Source organism: Rhinoderma darwinii, chromosome 2, assembly GCF_050947455.1.
Source record: "Rhinoderma darwinii isolate aRhiDar2 chromosome 2, aRhiDar2.hap1, whole genome shotgun sequence".
NCBI classification, from domain to species: Eukaryota; Metazoa; Chordata; class Amphibia; order Anura; family Rhinodermatidae; genus Rhinoderma; species Rhinoderma darwinii.
In genome coordinates, this window is record NC_134688.1 from 196,327,549 (window position 1) to 196,346,871 (window position 19,323).

At 45.8% G+C, this 19,323-nt stretch overlaps 1 protein-coding gene across 1 annotated transcript; it reads left to right on the top strand.

The window, feature by feature from the left end:
• The first annotated feature begins 17,238 nt into the window (after positions 1-17,238).
• LOC142740933 (uncharacterized) lies at positions 17,239-18,997 on the top strand. The gene is made up of 2 exons (XM_075850345.1): positions 17,239-18,101; positions 18,217-18,997. The coding sequence occupies exons 1-2, from the start codon at positions 18,001-18,003 to the stop codon at positions 18,878-18,880; spliced, it is 765 nt and encodes a 254-aa protein (XP_075706460.1). The 5' UTR covers positions 17,239-18,000; the 3' UTR covers positions 18,881-18,997.
• The last annotated feature ends 326 nt before the right edge of the window (positions 18,998-19,323 follow it).

A 19,323-nucleotide genomic window follows, 5' to 3' on the forward strand; every position in this document is an offset into this window, starting at 1 on the left:
TCACAGGGATTCCCTCACTCTCTCTTTGAAAGTTGCAATCCATGAATTCAAAGGGTTAACGGCAAAGATCAAAGGTTCCTCTGAACTTGGGAGTTAGGCCCCATGCACACGACCGTAAAAACGCCCGTAATTACGGACCCATAGACTACTATTGGCCACGGGTACCTTCCCGTTTGTGTACGGGAAGGTGCCTGGGCTGTTGAAAAATATAGAACATGTCCTATTTCAGCCCGTAATTACGGCACGGGCAGGCCCAATAAAGAGAAGCAGAGAAAATGGCGTCTGAGCGATCATGTGACCCTTCTAAGGGGTTTGGCCATGATTGTGACATCATTTCCAGCCCCCCTTATTTACGGGCACGGGTCCTTAAATACCGGTCAAATACGGGTTAAAAACGTGTGACAAATTACCCGTATTTACGACCAGTATTTACGGGAGGGAAAAACTACGGTCGTGTGCATGGGGCCTTAGAGTGGGGCTGCAGCCAGTGGCGTAGCTATAGGGGTCGCAGCGGTCGCAATTGCGACCGGGCCCAGAAGCCAGCTGCCTCGCCGGGTCTCTTAAGTGATCCAACAATGCAGCACTAGCAGCCAGGAGCGTCACTAAGGACTTAAAAACATCAGGGGGAACAGCGCCAATACATATGTGCCCCCCCCCCCCCCCCCAAAAAAATGTGTGCGTGTATGAATATGTGCATATATACATATATATATACACTACTGTTCAAAAGTTTGGGGTCACCCAGACAATTTTGTGTTTTCCATGAAAACTCACACTTATATTCATCAAATGAGTTGGAAAATGACTAGAAAATATAGTCAAGACATTGACAAGGTTAGAAATAATGATTTTTATTTGAAATAATAATTTTCTCCTTCAAACTTTGCTTTCGTCAAAGAATGCTCCATTTGCAGCAATTACAGCATTGCAGACCTTTGGCATTCTAGCTGTTAATTTGCTGAGGTAATCGGGAGAAATTTCACCCCATGCTTCCAGAAGGCCCTCCCACAAGTTGGATTGGCTTGATGGGCACTTCTTGCGTACCATACGGTCAAGCTGCTCCCACAACATCTCTATGGGGTTGAGATCTGGTGACTGCGCTGGCCACTCCATTACAGATAGAATACCAGCTGCCTGCTTCTTCCCTAAATAGTTCTTGCATAATTTGGAGGTGTGCTTTGGGTCATTGTCCTGTTGTAGGATGAAATTGGCTCCAATCAAGCGCTGTCCACAGGGTATGGCATGGCGTTGCAAAATGGAGTGATAGCCTTCCTTATTCAAAATCCCTTTTACCTTGTACAAATCTCCCACTTTACCAGCACCAAAGCAACCCCAGACCATCACATTACCTCCACCATGCTTGACAGATGGCGTCAGGCACTCTTCCAGCATCTTTTCAGTTGTTCTGCGTCTCACAAATGTTCTTCTGTGTGATCCAAACACCTCAAACTTCGATTCGTCTGTCCATAAAACTTTTTTACAATCTTCCTCTGTCCAATGTCTGTGTGCTTTTGCCCATATTAATCTTTTCCTTTTATTAGCCAGTCTCAGATATGACTTTTTCTTTGCCACTCTGCCCTGAAGGCCAGCATCCCGGAGTCGCCTCTTCACTGTAGACGTTGACACTGGCGTTTTGCGGGTACTATTTAATGAAGCTGCCAGTTGAGGACCTGTGAGGCGTCTATTTCTCAAACTAGAGACTCAAATGTACTTGTCTAGTTGCTCAGTTGTGCAGCGGGGCCTCCCACTTCTCTTTCTACTCTGGTTAGAGCCTGTGTGTGCTGTCCTCTGAAGGGAGTAGTACACACCGTTGTAGGAAATCTTCAGTTTCTTGGCAATTTCTCACATGGAATAACCTTCATTTCTAAGAACAAGAATAGACTGTCGAGTTTCACATGAAAGCTCTCTTTTTCTAGCCATTTTGAGAGTTTCATCGAACCCACAAATGTAATGCTCCAGATTCTCAACTAGCTCAAAGGAAGGTCAGTTTTATAGCTCCTCTAAACAGCAAAACTGTTTACAGCGGTGCTAACATAATTGCACAAGGGTTTTCAAGTGTTTTCTAATCATCCATTAGCCTTCTAACACAGTTAGCAAACACAATGTACCATTAGAACACTGGAGTGATGGTTGCTGGAAATGGGCCTCTATACACCTATGTAGATATTGCATTAAAAACCAGACGTTTGCAGCTAGAATAGTCATTTAGCACATTAACAATGTATAGAGTGTATTTCTGATTAACTTAATGTTATCTTCATTGAAAAAAACTGTGCTTTTCTTTCAAAAATAAGGAAATTTCTAAGTGACCCTAAACTTTTGAGCGGTAGTGTATATATATATATATATATATATATATATATAGCAGATATAAAAAAATGGCGACAGCACCCTGCGACACTAATGCCACCTAAACCACTAAATATAAATAGATATGCACTAAAGCTAAATCTACCTACAAATAGGGAGGTTCTTAGTGCACATTTTGATCAAAAAGTGTTAGCCCACCTGCCACGACAAGGCGACCTCTGTAAGGTGGGAACCTACGCTGCACATACACCCAGAACTGGGACTAAGCCTACATATATACCTGGGGATGGTAGGATCCAGCATTGAACTGATTAAAATCACCCAGGGCAGAGTGGGAGGAGTGCAAGAACAACAAGTGGAGGCAGTCACTAACCCCACATATATGGATCCCATAAACACAACAAAAATTTAACAGCACATTCCAACTAAATGATACAAAATACGCAGGTGCAAGAACACCTATGACTGCAGATATACAGCAGATATAAAAAAATGGCGACAGCACCCTGCAACACTAATGCCACCTAAACCACTAAATATAAATAGATATGCACTAAAGCTAAATCTACCTACAAATAGATATATATATGAGACAGCATATCTATAGCACTACGACCCTAAAGCTTATATACAGCGGCTCAGTAGACAGTATCAGACATTATAGGATTAGATACAGTGGCTCAACAAACAGTATCACACATGATAGGATTAGACACAGTGACTCAGCAGACAGTATCACACATGATAGGATTAGATACAGCGGCTCAGCAGACAGTATCACACGATAGGATTAGACAGAGTGGCTCAGCAGACAATATCACACATGATAGGATTAGATACACAGCTCAACAGACAGTATCACATATTATAGGATTAGATATAGGGCCCAGCAGACAGTATCACACATGATAGGATTAGATACAGTGGCTCAGCAGACAGTATCACACATGATAGGATTAGATACAGCGGCTCAGCAGACAGTATCACACGATAGGATTAGACACAGTGGCTCAGCAGACAGTATCACACATGATAGGATTAGATACACAGCTCAACAGACAGTAGCACATATTATAGGATTAGATACAGTGGCTCAGCAGACAGCATCACACATGATAGGATTAGACACAGTGGCTCAGCAGACAGTATATCACACATGATAGGATTAGATACAGTGGCTCAGCAGACAGCATCACACATGATAGGATTAGACACAGTGGCTCAGCAGACAGTATCACACATGATAGGATTAGATACAGTGACTCAACAGACAGTATCACACATGATAGGATTAGATACAGTGACTCAATAGACAGTATCACACATGATTGGATTAGATATAGGGCCCAGCAGACAGTATCACACATGATAGGGTTAGATATAGGGCCCAGCTCGCTGACATTGCGGCTCCAGCTCTGGACCCAGGAAAGGTAAGAATAATAATTATTTTCCTTTTTGACGTGATACGAATTATTTTTGTGTGTTTGTTTTTTACAAGTTCGGTTGTTGGACTACTTCAGATTCAAGGACTACTTCGATAACTGCGTTTTTTTTTATTCTCAATAAAATGGATAACGAGGGTTGTGTGGAATTTTTATTTCAATAAAATATTTTATCTATGTCTTTGTATTTGTTTAAACTTTATAACTACCGCCCTAGTAATTGTCGCTGGCTGATTCACAACGCCCATTACTAAGTGGGGGACTTAATGTTAGACATGAAGAGGTTAACACTAATTCCCATTATTACCAAGGTACCCAGCGCCACTAGTTAGAGCCGGGTATGATCTAGTACCCGACCATCTGTAGTGACAGAGGGGCACCCGCAGTCTGGTATTATTAGACTGGGAAAGGCCAAAAATTGTGAACCTTCCCACCCTGGTAATGCTAGGCTGCTGCTACTATGTTGTATCTGGCTGGCTATAAAAATGGGGGAACCCAACATCGTGCTGTCCAATTTTTTATAAAAAAAAAAATGACGTGGGGTTCCCCCCCATTTTTCATATCCAGCCAGATACAACACAGCAGCAGCAGGCTAGCATTACCAGGTTGGGAATGGCCACCGTTTTTGGCCTTTCCCAGCCTAATAATACCAGCCTGCGGTCACCCCAGTATCCGACCATCACTACAGATGGTCGGGTACTGGATCTTCCTTGCACCCCTGGTCGCGGTGGGTACCAGGGTAATAATGGGGGTTAGTGTTAGCTTTTTCACCGGCTAACACTAAGCCCCGCCTTAGTAATGGACGCTGTCAATCTGTCAGAGGCCATTAGTAAGTTGGCAGCAATAAAGGGAATGTGTCGCAAATTAAATTTAAAAAAAAAGTATTTTACTTATTTTTATTATATTTTTTACGGCGTTTTTTTTTTCTTCCACATGGTGGGAAGTTTAATAAATCAAATAATAATTTCACATGTTTTCCTATGTTGGCTGCCAGAGGGAGCACTTCCCAGAATTACAGCAAGGTGAATAAGGGAAAGCAAACTGACTCACAGCTGCTGTAAATGTGGGAGGGAGACTCACCCCCCCCTCCCTATTTTTGGCTACAAGCCAGGAAAAGGTGTCTTCAAATTGCTAAGCAGTGTCCGGCTGCTATTTTGGGAGAGCTTTTACAATGTAGCTGGTAGAAGCTATAGGTCACACCAAATGGCTAAGAATGATGAAAGTCAAGAGGGAAACCCTTCTGGTGAATGACTTTTTAGTTGACATGTTCACACAGCGTGTATTTGCCGCATTTTTTTTGCGCATTTTACGTGCCAAAAACCGCATCAAAAATCGCTTTATTATGCTTTTAATTTACATAATAGGTAAAGCGCGCTGTTAGTACATACAACGCGCTTTTTTACACACGCGTTTTTAAAAAATGCGTTGTGTAAATAAAGAAGTGTCGAGTCAATTCCTTTGCACGTAAAACAAGCCAAATGTTCCCATAGTCGATGGGAGTCCTAATTATACGCCAAAAAGCGTGCACAAAATGCGTAAAAAAATATGCAAAAAAAGCGTCAAACACTTGATTAAGCTTCCCATTTACATCAATGGGAAAACAAGCGTTTTTAAAAACCGTCTTGCGTAAAAAAGCGTTTGATCAATTCTTTGGTGCATAAAATGCTCCAAATGTTCCCAGAATCTGTAAAGGATCTGCCAGGCACTACGTCTGTGGATACTCCCAGGATTAATCAGTCGACACCTGAGGCCAGACCTCTTAGACTGACACCGGCTCCCACCAATCAGGGTGGCAGGCTCAGGAGTGGGAGAGCCTATCGCGGCCTGGTCAGTCGGAGTTAGCTCCGCCCCCTGTCCATTTATACCTGCCGTTTTCTCTTCCTCATTGCTTGTTATTCTTCTTGGATTCCTGGCCCCACTGCTGCCTTGCTCCAGCCTGCTTCTGCCTTGCTTCAGTTCCCGCTTATCCTGCTTCGCTCTGCCCCTGGCTTGCTTCCTGCTCCGTGCTCTGCGTTGGTATACTCCACTACATCCTGATCCTGACTGGCTCGTTCACCACTCCGTTTCCTCACGGTGTTCCGTGGGCTACTGCCCCTTCCCTTGCTTGTTCCCTGTTTGTATCCCTTTGCACTTAGTCAGCGTCCGCCGCCAAGTTGTACCCCGTCGCCTAGGGCGGGTCGTTGCAAGTAGGCAGGGACAGGGCGGTGGGTAGATTAGGGCTCACTTGTTCCCTTCACCTCCTTCCTGCCATAACATAATAACAAGCCCATACCTAGTCTACCATTTCTCCTACGCTGACGCTATCATGGACCCCCTTGAGACCCTGACCCAGCAGATGCAGGGCCTCTCCCTACAGGTCCAGGCCCTGGCTCAGAAGGTCAACCAGTCTGACGCTGCCATAGTAGTACCCCTCACCTCACCTCTAGAACCCGACCTCAAGTTACCTGACCGGTTCTCAGGGGACCGTAAGACTTTTCTCTCCTTCCGGGAGAGTTGCAGACTTTACTTCCGTCTAAAACCTCACTCCTCAGGTTCCGAGAACCAGCGGGTGGGTATCATTATATCCCGACTCCAGGAAGGGCCCCAAGAGTGGGCCTTCTCCTTGGCTCCTGAACTTTCCTCCGTCGATCGTTTTTTCTCTGCCCTCGGACTCATTTACGACGAGACTGACAGGACTGCCTTAGCCGAGAGTCAGCTGGTGACCTTACGTCAGGGTAGGAGACCTGTTGAGGAATACTGTTCTGATTTTAGAAAGTGGTGCGTAGCTTCTCGGTGGAACGACCCGGCCCTAAGGTGCCAGTTTAGGTTAGGATTATCTGACGCCCTGAAGGATCTGCTTGTTAGCTACCCCTCTTCTGACTCCCTAGACCAGGTTATGGCCCTAGCAGTACGACTTGACCGACGTCTCAGGGAACGTCAGCTTGAACGTTTCAATGTTTTCCCCTCTGACTTCCCTGCGATTCCCCCCGAGGTCCCGTCTCCTCGCTCTTCCACGGAAGACTCGGAGGTACCTATGCAACTCGGGGCCTCCATGTCCCCTCGACAACTTAGAGAGTTCCGCAGGAAGAATGGTCTCTGCTTCTATTGTGGGGGTGACAAGCATCTACTGAACACCTGTCCCAGGCGCAAGAATAAGCAGCCGGAAAACTTCCGCGCCTAAGTGATCATCGGGGAGGTCACTTGGGCGCACAGGTATTTCCCGTTAATATGAAACGCAATAAAATTTTGCTTCCCTTTCAGGTCTCGTTTGCTGGCCGGTCTGCCACTGGCAGTGCCTTTGTGGATTCTGGCTCATCTGCTAATATCATGTCTGTGGAATTTGCTATGTCTCTAAAAATGCCTTTTATTGATTTGCCTTATCCTGTCCCGGTAGTGGGTATCGACTCCACTCCTCTTGCTAATGGTTATTTTACTCAGCATACTCCTGTTTTTGAACTCCTTGTTGGCTCCATGCATTTGGAGCAGTGCTCTGTACTGGTGATGCAGGGATTATCGTCCGATCTGGTATTAGGTCTTCCCTGGTTGCAGCTGCATAATCCCACGTTTGATTGGAATACTGGGGATCTCACCAAATGGGGTAGTGAATGCCTGACGTCATGTCTTTCGGTTAACTCTATTTCTCCCCGTGAGGAGGTAAACACGCTACCTGAGTTTGTTCAGGACTTCGCTGATGTGTTTTCTAAGGAGGCCTCCGAGGTGTTGCCCCCTCATAGAGATTACGATTGCGCCATCGATTTGGTACCTGGTGCTAAGCTTCCTAAGGGTAGGATATTTAATCTTTCATGTCCTGAACGTGAAGCTATGAGGGAGTATATCCAAGAATGCCTGGCCAAGGGTTTCATTCGCCCCTCGACTTCTCCTGTAGGTGCTGGCTTCTTCTTCGTGGGGAAGAAGGATGGTGGTCTTAGGCCGTGCATTGACTATCGGAACTTGAATAAGGTCACAGTCAGGAACCAGTATCCCCTTCCTTTGATTCCGGATCTTTTTAATCAGGTTCAGGGGGCCCAATGGTTCTCTAAGTTCGATCTACGGGGGGCATATAACCTTATCCGCATCAAAGAGGGGGATGAGTGGAAGACTGCGTTCAACACGCCTGAAGGTCATTTCGAATACCTGGTCATGCCCTTTGGGTTGTGTAATGCCCCTGCCGTCTTCCAGAATTTTATTAATGAAATTCTGAGAGATTACCTGGGAATTTTTCTTGTAGTGTACCTTGATGACATACTGGTGTTTTCCAAGGACTGGTCCTCCCACGTGGAGCATGTCAGGAAGGTCCTCCCTGGGGACAAGCTGTTTGTCCCCCTGCAATACCGGCTAAGGGTACTCAGGGAAAACCATGACTCCGCACTATCTGGTCATCCTGGCATCTTGGGTACCAAACACCTCATTACCAGAAACTATTAGTGGCCTGGGTTGCCTAAAGACGTTAGGGCTTACGTCGCCACTTGTGAGGTTTGTGCTAGGTCCAAGACCCCTAGGTCCCGACCTGCGGGCTTACTACGTTCTTTGCCCATTCCCCAGAGACCTTGGACCCATATCTGCATGGATTTTATCACCGATTTGCCTCCATCTCTGGGCAAGTCGGTGGTGTGGGTGGTAGTAGACCGCTTCAGCAAGATGTGCCACTTTGTGCCCCTTAAGAAACTACCTAACGCCAAGACGTTAGCTTCTTTGTTTGTTAAACACATTTTGCGTCTCCATGGGGCCCCAGTCAATATCGTTCAATTTGTTTCCTTATTTTGGAGAGCTTTTTGTAAAAAGTTGGAGATTGATCTGTCCTTCTCCTCCGCCTTCCATCCCAAAACTAATGGCCAAACGGAAAGGACTAATCAATCCCTGGAACAATATTTAAGGTGTTTCATCTCTGACTGTCAATTTGATTGGGTCTCATTCCTTCCCCTCGCCGAATTTTCCCTGAATAACCGGGTCAGTAACTCGTCAGGGGTCTCCCCGTTTTTCTGTAATTTCGGGTTTAATCCAAGGTTCTCCTCCGTTTCTCCTGGTTGTTCCAATAATCCCGAGGTAGAGGACGTTCATCGGGAACTGTGCACAGTCTGGGCCCAGGTTCAGAAGAACCTAGAGGCGTCCCAGAGCGTACAAAAGATTCAGGCTGATAGAAGACGTTCTGCTAACCCCCGGTTTGTCGTCGGGGATCTGGTGTGGTTGTCGTCTAGGAACTTGCGCCTTAAGGTCCCGTCCAGGAAGTTTGCTCCCCGATTTATTGTGCCTTATAAGGTCATTGAAGTCCTCAACCCTGTATCCTTCCGTCTGGAGCTACCCCCATCCTTTCGCATACACAAAGTCTTTCATGCCTCCCACCTTAAACGCTGCTCCCCGTCCTGGTCCCCCTCGAGGAAACCTCCTGTTCCCGTTCTCACCCCTGAGGGGGTGGAATTCGAGGTGGCCAAGATTGTGGACAGTAGGATGATCCAGGGCTCCCTCCAGTACCTGGTCCATTGGAGAGGATACGGGCCGGAGGAGAGGACTTGGGTACCTGCTCGAGATGTTCACGCTGGGGTATTGGTCAGGAGGTTCCACCTTCTCTTCCCCACTAAACCGGGTCCTCTTAGTAAGGGTCCGGTGGCCCCTCATAAAAGGGGGAGTACTGTAAAGGATCTGCCAGGCACTACGTCTGTGGATACTCCCAGGATTAATCAGTCGACACCTGAGGCCAGACCTCTTAGACTGACACCGGCTCCCACCAATCAGGGTGGCAGGCTCAGGAGTGGGAGAGCCTATCGCGGCCTGGTCAGTCGGAGTTAGCTCCGCCCCCTGTCCATTTATACCTGCCGTTTTCTCTTCCTCATTGCTTGTTATTCTTCTTGGATTCCTGGCCCCACTGCTGCCTTGCTCCAGCCTGCTTCTGCCGTGCTTCTGCCTTGCTTCAGTTCCCGCTTATCCTGCTTCGCTCTGCTCCTGGCTTGCTTCCTGCTCCGCGCTCTGCGTTGGTATACTCCACTACATCCTGATCCTGACTGGCTCGTTCACCACTCCGTTTCCTCACGGTGTTCCGTGGGCTACTGCCCCTTCCCTTGCTTGTTCCCTGTTTGTATTCCTTTGCACTTAGTCAGCGTAGGGACCGCCGCCAAGTTGTACCCCGTCGCCTAGGGCGGGTCGTTGCAAGTAGGCAGGGACAGGGCGGTGGGTAGATTAGGGCTCACTTGTTCCCTTCACCTCCTTCCTGCCATAACAGAATCAGTGGGAGTCCTAACTACGTGCCCAAAAACGTGCATAAAGCACGCACCAAAAACGGAAAAAAAAAAAAAAAACAAATAAAAAGGAAGTGTGCATGGCCCCATAGAAATGAATGGGTCAGTGTGCTATTCGTTAAAAAAAAACGGATAGCACACTAAAGCATTTCACTGAAGTGTGCTTGAGGCCTAACTTTATTTTTTTTGTAAGTTCCGCTGGACCTATTGGACTACGTCGTAGATTCGGTGGACTACTGCGATGATCTATGGTTTTTGTTTAAGTAAAATGGTTAGCGAGGATTGTGTGGGGGAGTTTTTGTTTCAAGAAAAATATTTTCTTATGTCTGTTTTTTTATATTTTATTATTGGCAGTTGTCTGTTTGACGACATCCATTACTAAGGCGGGGCTTAATATTAGCCAGTAAAAAGGCTAATACTAACCCCCATTATTAACCCGGTACCCACCGCCACCAGGGGAATCGGAAGGAGCCAGGTACGATCCAGTACACGACCACCTGTAGTAATGGTCAGGCACTGGGGTGTCCGCAAGCTGGTATTATGAGGCTGGGTAGAGCCAAAAACTTTTCCCACCCTGGTAATGCTAGGCTGCTGCTGTGTTGTATCTGGTTGGTTATAGAAAAATTGGGGGGGACCCCACGTAATTTTTTAATTAAATTTTTTTAAAACAAAAATCTACGTGGGTTCTCCCCCATTTTCATAACTAGCCAGATACAACATAGCAGCAGCCTAGCATTACCAGGGTGTGAAGGCACACGGTTTCTGGCCCTTGCTCAGCCTAATAATACCAGCCTGCGGCCGCCCCAGTGCCCAGCCGTCACAACAGATGGTCGGGTACTGGATCGTACCTGGCTCTTCCCGATAGCTAACACTAAGACCCACCTTAGTAATGGACGTCGTTAAACAGACAACTGCCATTACTAAGGTGGTAATAAAGTATTAAAAAAACACAGAGGCATAAGAAAATATTTTTATTGAAATAAAAACTCCACCACACAATCCTCGTTAACCATTTTATTAAAAAGACAAAAACGTAGATCATCGCAGTAGTCCAACGAATCTATAACGTAGTCCAATAGGTCCAGCGGAACCTGCAAAACAAAAAAAACATAAAGTTAGTAATATGAAAAATATAAATACTAACCTACAGCGACTTCTATCTTCTCCCCACAATAAATACTAGGGGACCCTGCACGCACCCCCCCCCCCCCACACACACACACGCCCACCATCACACAACCCCCCACAAGCACCCTGCACACAACCCACCCCACAGACACACCCCCACACACATGCCCACCATTACACAACCCCCCCCACAAGCACACTCCACACAACCCCCTCTCCACAGCTATGCGCTGCGCGCGCACACACACAGCTCTGCCCCGCGCGCGCATGCACAGCTCTGCTCCACGAACGCGCGCAGTTTTTCCCCACGCGCGCAGACACACACCTCTGCCCCGCGCACACAGCTCTGCCACACACAGCTCTTCCACACACACAGCTCTGCCACAAATCGCTCTGCCACACACACACAGAGCTCTGCTACACACACACACACAGCTCTGCTACACACACGGCTCTGCTACACACACACATACACACAGTTCTGCTACACACACAGCTCTGCTTCACACACACACACCTCTGCTACATACACACAGCTCTTCTACACACAGCTCTGCTACACACTTCTGCTACACACACACACAGCTCTGCGCTACACACACACAGCTCTTCTACACACACACACACACACAGCTCTGCAACACACGCACAGCCCTGCTACACACACATACAGCTGTGCTGTATGTTAGTCTTTGCAAATGGTCCGTTAGTGTTTTCCAGTTCCCAGTGTTCCCGTTCCTGCTACCCGTATCATGTATCCCGTGCTACCTTGTTCCTGTGCCGTAGAGAGTTGGAGTCCTGTTGTGTCGTATACTACACCTGATGTATTTCATCACGCCTGGTGTCTGCCTGCTGCCAAGGTCCCATCCGAGCCTGCCATCACTACTGTCTGTACGCTACTGTCTATATTGCCACAGGTACCCATATTCAAACTATTGACTTTGCCTTGGTATCCTGTTTGGCCAGCTGCTATCCCGCTACGGTGGTATGGCCCAGTGGGTCTACACACCCATTGTGACAAATACCTCCACACTATGACCACATACTATGACAACATACTACCCCCACCATACAGTGACTAAATAATACTATCATACTGTTACTGAATAATACCTCCACATTATGACCACATATTAACGCTACCTAGTGACTGAATAATACAACCATGCTGTTACTGAATAATCCCTCCAGAGCAGAACCTCGTAATACCACCACATTATGACTGAATAATATTATCAAACTCTTAATGAATGAAAACAACTATACAAAGACCAATATTAACAGGATACAGTGACCATATAGGGGTAGATACCAGTTCTATACAAGTGCTCTGCAGACCATATCAGTGATTACGCCACAGTTATATCCAGTGTCTTACAGGTCTTCTCTAATTGGAGTCGTTCATTTTCCTTTTCTTCCTCATCTGGCCATAATGACGGTAATAATGCCATTTTAATGCCCCACACAGTAATGGCACCCCTTTTTTGTGCTCCACACAGTAATAGTGCCGACAAAACAGTAATAGTGCTGCCAAACAGTAATAGTTCTCCATTTTTGGCCCTGAACAGTAATAGTGCCCACACACAGTAGTTAGTTCTGCACATAAGGTAGTTAGGCATCCCCATATAGTTGTTAGGCCCCACACAGTAGTTAGGCCCCATAAAGTTGTTAGTTCCCTTCATACAGTAGTTAGGCGCCGCCATACATTTGTTAGGTCCCCATACAGTAGTTAGGCCCCCATATAGTAGTTAGGTAGTTCACCCCATACAGTAATTAAACTAGCATACAGTAGTTAGGTGTCCTATATAGTAGTTAGTTCCCCCATACAGTACTTAGGTGCCCCCATATAGTAGTTAGGCCACCACATAGTCATTAGGTACCCCATACAGTCGTTAGTTATCCCATACAGTGCTTAGATGCTCTTATATCGAAGTTGGGCTCCCATATAGTTGTTAGGTGTATGGCGCTATTATATTTTGTGGCTTAGTGTGTGGCACCATGAGAATTTTATCTTTGTTTATAGGTGCATAAATGTTTGAAAAGTTAGAAGATGAATACATCTAAACGGCAAACTGCAGAAATGTGCTGTAGCCGAGAAAAGTCATCCGAGAGGTCTGTACCGGATGGAGAAGAAAAGAGAAAAATAACTAGTATCGGAGACGTCACCGGTGAGTCACTTAATGTAAATGTTTATTCTGCATCTAATCTGTACTGTAGTCACTATGCTCTGCAGTGAGACGATGGGTGATATGATTATTTTTTTTTGTGAAACATCAACTCCCAGCATATCCTTACCATTGTTCAGGACATTCTGGGAGCTGTAGTTTTACGCCATACAAACCTATACAGCAGGGGTTGCACTAAATTGAGCTGTATTTGTGCTGGTGCTGTATATATGTTATGATCTTAGTTCTGGTGTTGTATTTATGTACTGAGCTTTGTTCTGGTGCTGTATATATGTACTGAGCTTTGTTCTGGTGCTGTATATATGTACCGAGCTTTGTTCTGGTGCTGTATATATGTACTGAGTTTGTTCTGGTGCTGTATTTATGTACTGAGCTTTGTTCTGGTGCTGTATATATGTACTGAGCTTTGTTCTGGTGCTGTATATATGTACTGAGCTTGGTTCTGGTGCTGTATATATGTACTGAGCTTTGTTCTGGTGCTGTATTTATGTACTGAGCTTGGTTCTAGGGCTGTATATATGTTATGATATTGGTTCTGGTTCTCACTGCATATCACACCCCATATTTGTTACCATCTAACCGTGGTTTATCAATTCATTTGCCACATTGGCATAATTAGATTATGACACTAATGTATCAATATATCTTTGTTTCTAGTGCTTGCACACTTTACATTGGCACCTTTAACCCCTTAATGACCAGCCTATTTTAGACCTTAAAGGGAAGGTGTCATGAAATATATTTTTTTATATAATATGGCTTTTAGTATGATATTAAAATACATTTTATTTATTTGTGTTCTTGTGTTCTACTTTTTACTTTTTTCTTACTTTTACTTCTCTATGGGAGCTGCCATTTTTTTTTCATCTCTGAATGTGTCGATTGACGACACATACAGAGATGGAATACGGCAAATACAACCCCAAAGAGAATGCAAAAGGGAGCCGTTCCATTCTCTGCAGTGTACGCCGTGTGGGAACGGCGCATGCGCCGCTCCCACAGACCAAAACAAAGCTCGTTCGCAGAGCGAAATTGGCGCCATTTTCTTGTGGACCGGAAGCTGCTGCCAGACAGTAAGATGACGACTTCCAGCCGCGGCTTCCGGCCATATGTTCAAGGAAGCGAAGGCGCAAGGAATAGGAGCGGAGGCGGCAGGAGAAGGTAATTTATGTTCGTGTATGTGATGTGTGTATTATGTTCGTGTTATACTGTCTGCTGACCACTGTATCTAATCCTCCTACACTGTGCAGTCGCTCAGAACATGGCGGCACACAGTGTAGGAGGTTTGAAGATTCAACCCCCTCCTTCATCCTGGCACTAGCCAGAATAAGGGAGGGGGGATTGTGTGAGAACACTAGAGAGAGTGTGTCTACTCCAAATTTGCAGCATAAAGCAATGAGGTTGCTTTACCACATTGACCATGCTGCAATTTTGGGAACTGCTCCCTCTAGTGACCAGCACATGGAAATGTTATAAATTAGAATCCAATTTATAATATTTCCTGACTTGTGAAAAAATTGAAAAAATTAAAACAATGTCTAATCATTTAAATAATAATCGTTTAACTAAAAAAAATAAAAAAATTCTAGCGACACATTCCCTTTAAGATATGAGACAAGGGGTGATAACTAAAGCTATATGTACAGAATGGCAGACTTATCATGGCTTATATAAAACTAGTAAATTACATATAGTCATTGATACCATCGGGGTGTAGTGTTTTTAGTCGATAGATCCACCTAAATTCCTTTTGAAGGAAGAGTCTATCTAGATTGCCCCCACGGTTAGATGATCTGATCACCTCAATAGCCTGGAATGTAATTTCCTCTTCTTTGTTGTTGTGTACCTCTCGCACATGCTTCGCTAGACAAGTGTCCTCTGCTCTCCTAATATTTACAATATGATCCAAGATTCTTCTCCGAAATTCCCAAATTGTTTTGCCCACATAACAATAAAACGCAGATGTGAACGAAGCCTTACGTCATCCTATAATTACACATTTATCTGTTGGCTAATGTGCCACCTGGTGGTAGTAAATAATCACTGCATGTTTCATATTGCTCAGTATCTGCAGCTCCTCAGAATGTCATGAGCAGTCAGCGGTTTGACAAGAACAATCATATTTATACTACAGTCAATCTTCCTGAATATAATGAGATCGTTTTCTCTATGGGCTTTGACAATTTTATTTACATGTAGGCTTAGGGCCTCTGTTGATCTGTATTACAGACCTGTCAGCAAAGCATGAGGGGAGAATAGCTCTATAAAGCGGCATGCAATGGAGCACACTACAATTATTTTCTTGTGGATTCTCATGGAATCCGTGAGAGCAAAAACCTCCCTGTGTCATTATAATCAGAGATACAGTATGGTCCCATAGCAATCTATGCACATACTGTTTCGTATCTATACCACACAGATCTATAGGGCTCTATTCACACTAGCAGCAGAGCTTTGGTTCATAACAGAGCTATGACAGCTATGTTACGTTTTTAAAAGGATCTCAGAGAATCCTAACGGATTCTATCGACGGGTTCATCAGGTTTTTGTAGAGTTTCTCTCACTTTTAATGCTGCAACTCTTTTTTTCCGGTCAAGAATACCAGAATGCCTGATAAAAAGCGAATAACTATACGGTTTCTGCAATCATTACATTATGGGTATTAGGAATATAGCCACTGCATAGGAGGTTGTAATCCATGATTTCATCGCTTTTGCAAAAACAAATTGTATCTAGTTGAGGCAATCCTCTGTGATCTAAATACATTAGTAGCACAAATCTGTCTGGTAGTTTGCTACAATGTATCAGTCTGGAGTCCAGGCTGTTTAGCTCACAGAGCATTGCGTAGACTGGATACCATCGTATCCACATCTCAGCTGTGAACGGGACTATGGGTTTTCAGGCTCTAGAATGTTCTCATTCACTGACGGCAAAGAATTTGAAAATGGTGAGGAATTGAAACACAAAGGGGGGAATTTCTGAGCGGCTTTACGGCAGTTTTCTGGCATTACGATATTGCAAATTATGGCGCATGTCAATAATTTCACAATAATTTGCGACTTTTTGGGCTTTAAGAAAAGTGGGCAGGGTTTAGTAAGAGGAGCGTGGCCTCCCGCAGGCACAAACAGATTTACTATAATTTACGCCAGAAATCGGCATAAATTATAGCACAAATATATGCCTGATCATGGCAAGCATAGAATTTGCATTTATGGCACATCTTTCTCCAACCTATTTTGGTTTTAGACTAGTGTATGAAACGCCAGTCTAACTAAATCTTCCTCATAGTATATTGGAAAGTTGCAGAGCATTTTTTTTTTTCCTTCCAGAAATCAGCCCCAGTCACCTAAAATATCTAGGTCACAAGAGGTTCTACCACAGACAGCCATGAAAGTGCACGCTATATAGCAGGTGCGGTGGAAGTAGCCATGGACACGTTCATTTTAAATAGATTCAGTGAAAATTTGCTTTGCCTTTATTTTGCTAATGTGAATATTTCCTATTACAGATCTGTATTTCTAGTATATAGGACATTGGAGGCTGCATTTTTCCTCCGTTGTCTTGTATGGGAAAAATACAGCTCCGTAATAGGAAATTCAGCTGTTCGCAAACGGCAGGCAAAGCAAATTCGCTCATCTGTAACTACAATATACCAAGTGCTCTCTTGTGCCCCCCCCACAAATACTGCTGAAGGTAGCAGTAGTCAGCTGGTTTTAGTGCATTAAATAGATGTCTTAATCTAAGGAGATCTTTCACCACAATCCTGTTATTGCATACGTGCCTACTCAATCTCGAAATAGGCCCCCTAGCAGAGCAGCCGCGACGGGTTTCCACGCCAACCTGCCACGTCACGCCTGGCAGCAGATTTAGGCCTCGTTTACACGAGCGTATTATACGCGCGTGCGACGCGCGTGCTTTTCACGCGTGTCGTACGCACCTATAATAGCCTATGGGGCTGTTTAGACGATGCGTGTATTTTGCGCTGCGTGAGTGCGTTGCGTAAAACTCACGACATGTTCTATAATCTTGCGTTTTTCACGCAACACGCACCCATTGACTTCAATGGGTGCGTGAAAACAACGCATGCCACACGGACGGTCCTGCGTTGCATGCGCGAAAAACACGCAAGAGCTGTTATGTCCATTCTAATTAGTCTATAAAGCTACACAAAGCTTCTCCAAACCAGGAAGTGCCTGCCTTTCAAGTGCGAGGGGGCAAGACTAGCCAGTGCCAGGAGAGTTGTCTGGGGATATTTTGGAGTATTTCACAGCCACATACTACAGCCATGCCGCGCGGGATGGATGTGGAGCGCCTCATTCTTTTTATCCAGGAGCATCCAGCAATATGGGATAACAGATGTGAGGAGTATCACAACAGGACGGTGAAGGAGGACGCATGGGAGTTGGTGGCCAAAAACCTCTTTGGGCAAGAGTGGGAGACAGGCCGAACCCGTGACCGCACTCGGTTGGGTGAGTACCTTGCATTTTCTGTCAATGGCTGTCATGCCTATAGAAAACATGGGCCCTGTATGTGTATTGCGCACATGAGCACGAGAAACTTTGGTGGAGCAGGTGCTTCGCACGTCCCACCGCATTGCCATTGCAGGGCCCTTCATTTTGTAGTGAGAGGTGATAGTTCTGATGGCGTGTTTTGTTTTTGTTACATACACCAGTCCAAGATATCAAGACACGGTGGCGGAGCTGCCGTGATCAATTCAGGCGAGAGATGGGTGACAAGGGACGCAGCGGAGATGGGGCATCTCGCAAACGGCCCTACATGTATACGAAACAGCTGATGTTCCTGAAGGACATCATGGATATGCGCACGTAAGCATTTATGTCGTTGCATGAGTGTACTGTGTGTTTGTCCAGGTCCTGTCTGTCAACGTGTTGTTGTGGGCATTGTTAGATTTTGTACTCATAATTTTTTGCCTCCTTGTAGAACCACCGACAATTTGGAGGATACAGCAGAGGAGACTGACGTGGGGGAGTCTGTGGCCGAAGCCCCTGCTCCCAATATCCTGCCACCCAGCCCCGAGCCGACACCCCAGGAGCCCGCACCAGGCCAGTCAGAACGGCCGGTTGGCTCTCCAGCCCAGGAGCGGCCCGTGCGAGCCCGCAGTCGGCGTCTTCGTGCCCCACAGCCCTCCACATCTGCCCAGGTGGATACGCGGGTACTCGAGTATTTGAGGCGAGCCGCAGAGGAGGATGGCAATGATGCCTTTGGCCGCAGCATTGTGCCCCTCCTACGCCTGGTGCCGATGGACCTTATGGGCCGTCTGCAGGCGTCGATCGTCACATTGATCGACGCTTGCAGACCGCCACACAATCCCCATCCGTGTTTCACGGCAATCGAGCAGTGGCGAAATACTTACATGCCGCCACCCACGGCCCAGGTGCCTGGCCAATTTCACCCTGTTCCCCATATGGCCCGTCCGCATCCATACATGCGCCCTATGGCTCCCCACTTTGCGGGGCCCACATTCCAGCCACCACATCAGCACCACTATGCTGGCCAGGAACAACCTACCCAGCTCCAGGTCCAGCATAGTGGTGCTGAAATGCAGGCATATGCCTCCCCAGCCCAACTATACCAACACCTCTGAGTGTGTTGGTGCCAATATTTCTGGACGGCACTGTTGTGTGTGGTGCAGGCCTGGCCACGTATATTGTGTGATCCTGTTTTTCGTTTGGATTTCGTTACACCATGTTGGTGTGTTATTTTTTTAGCCAAAAATTTGGGATTGGTCCGAATCCCTTGATAAAAAAAAAAAAAATCATGGTTTTGTTTCGTTTTATTATTCTTTTCGACCACCCAACAGAAGGTTTGGCACACATTTCCTTAGCCTACACTCTCACACACTTCTGGCCTTTTGGACCAATGCATGGACATGTGATATGAGGTTTTAGTTAATCTCTCGTGGTTTGACATGGCTTGTAAGGGATTCCAAAGTTTAGGTCCTGCCATGGGCCCTGAAGCAAAATAAGTACACTTGCAATTGGAGTTCCCTAACTGCAGTCCGCACAACAGGATATATGGGCAAAGTAA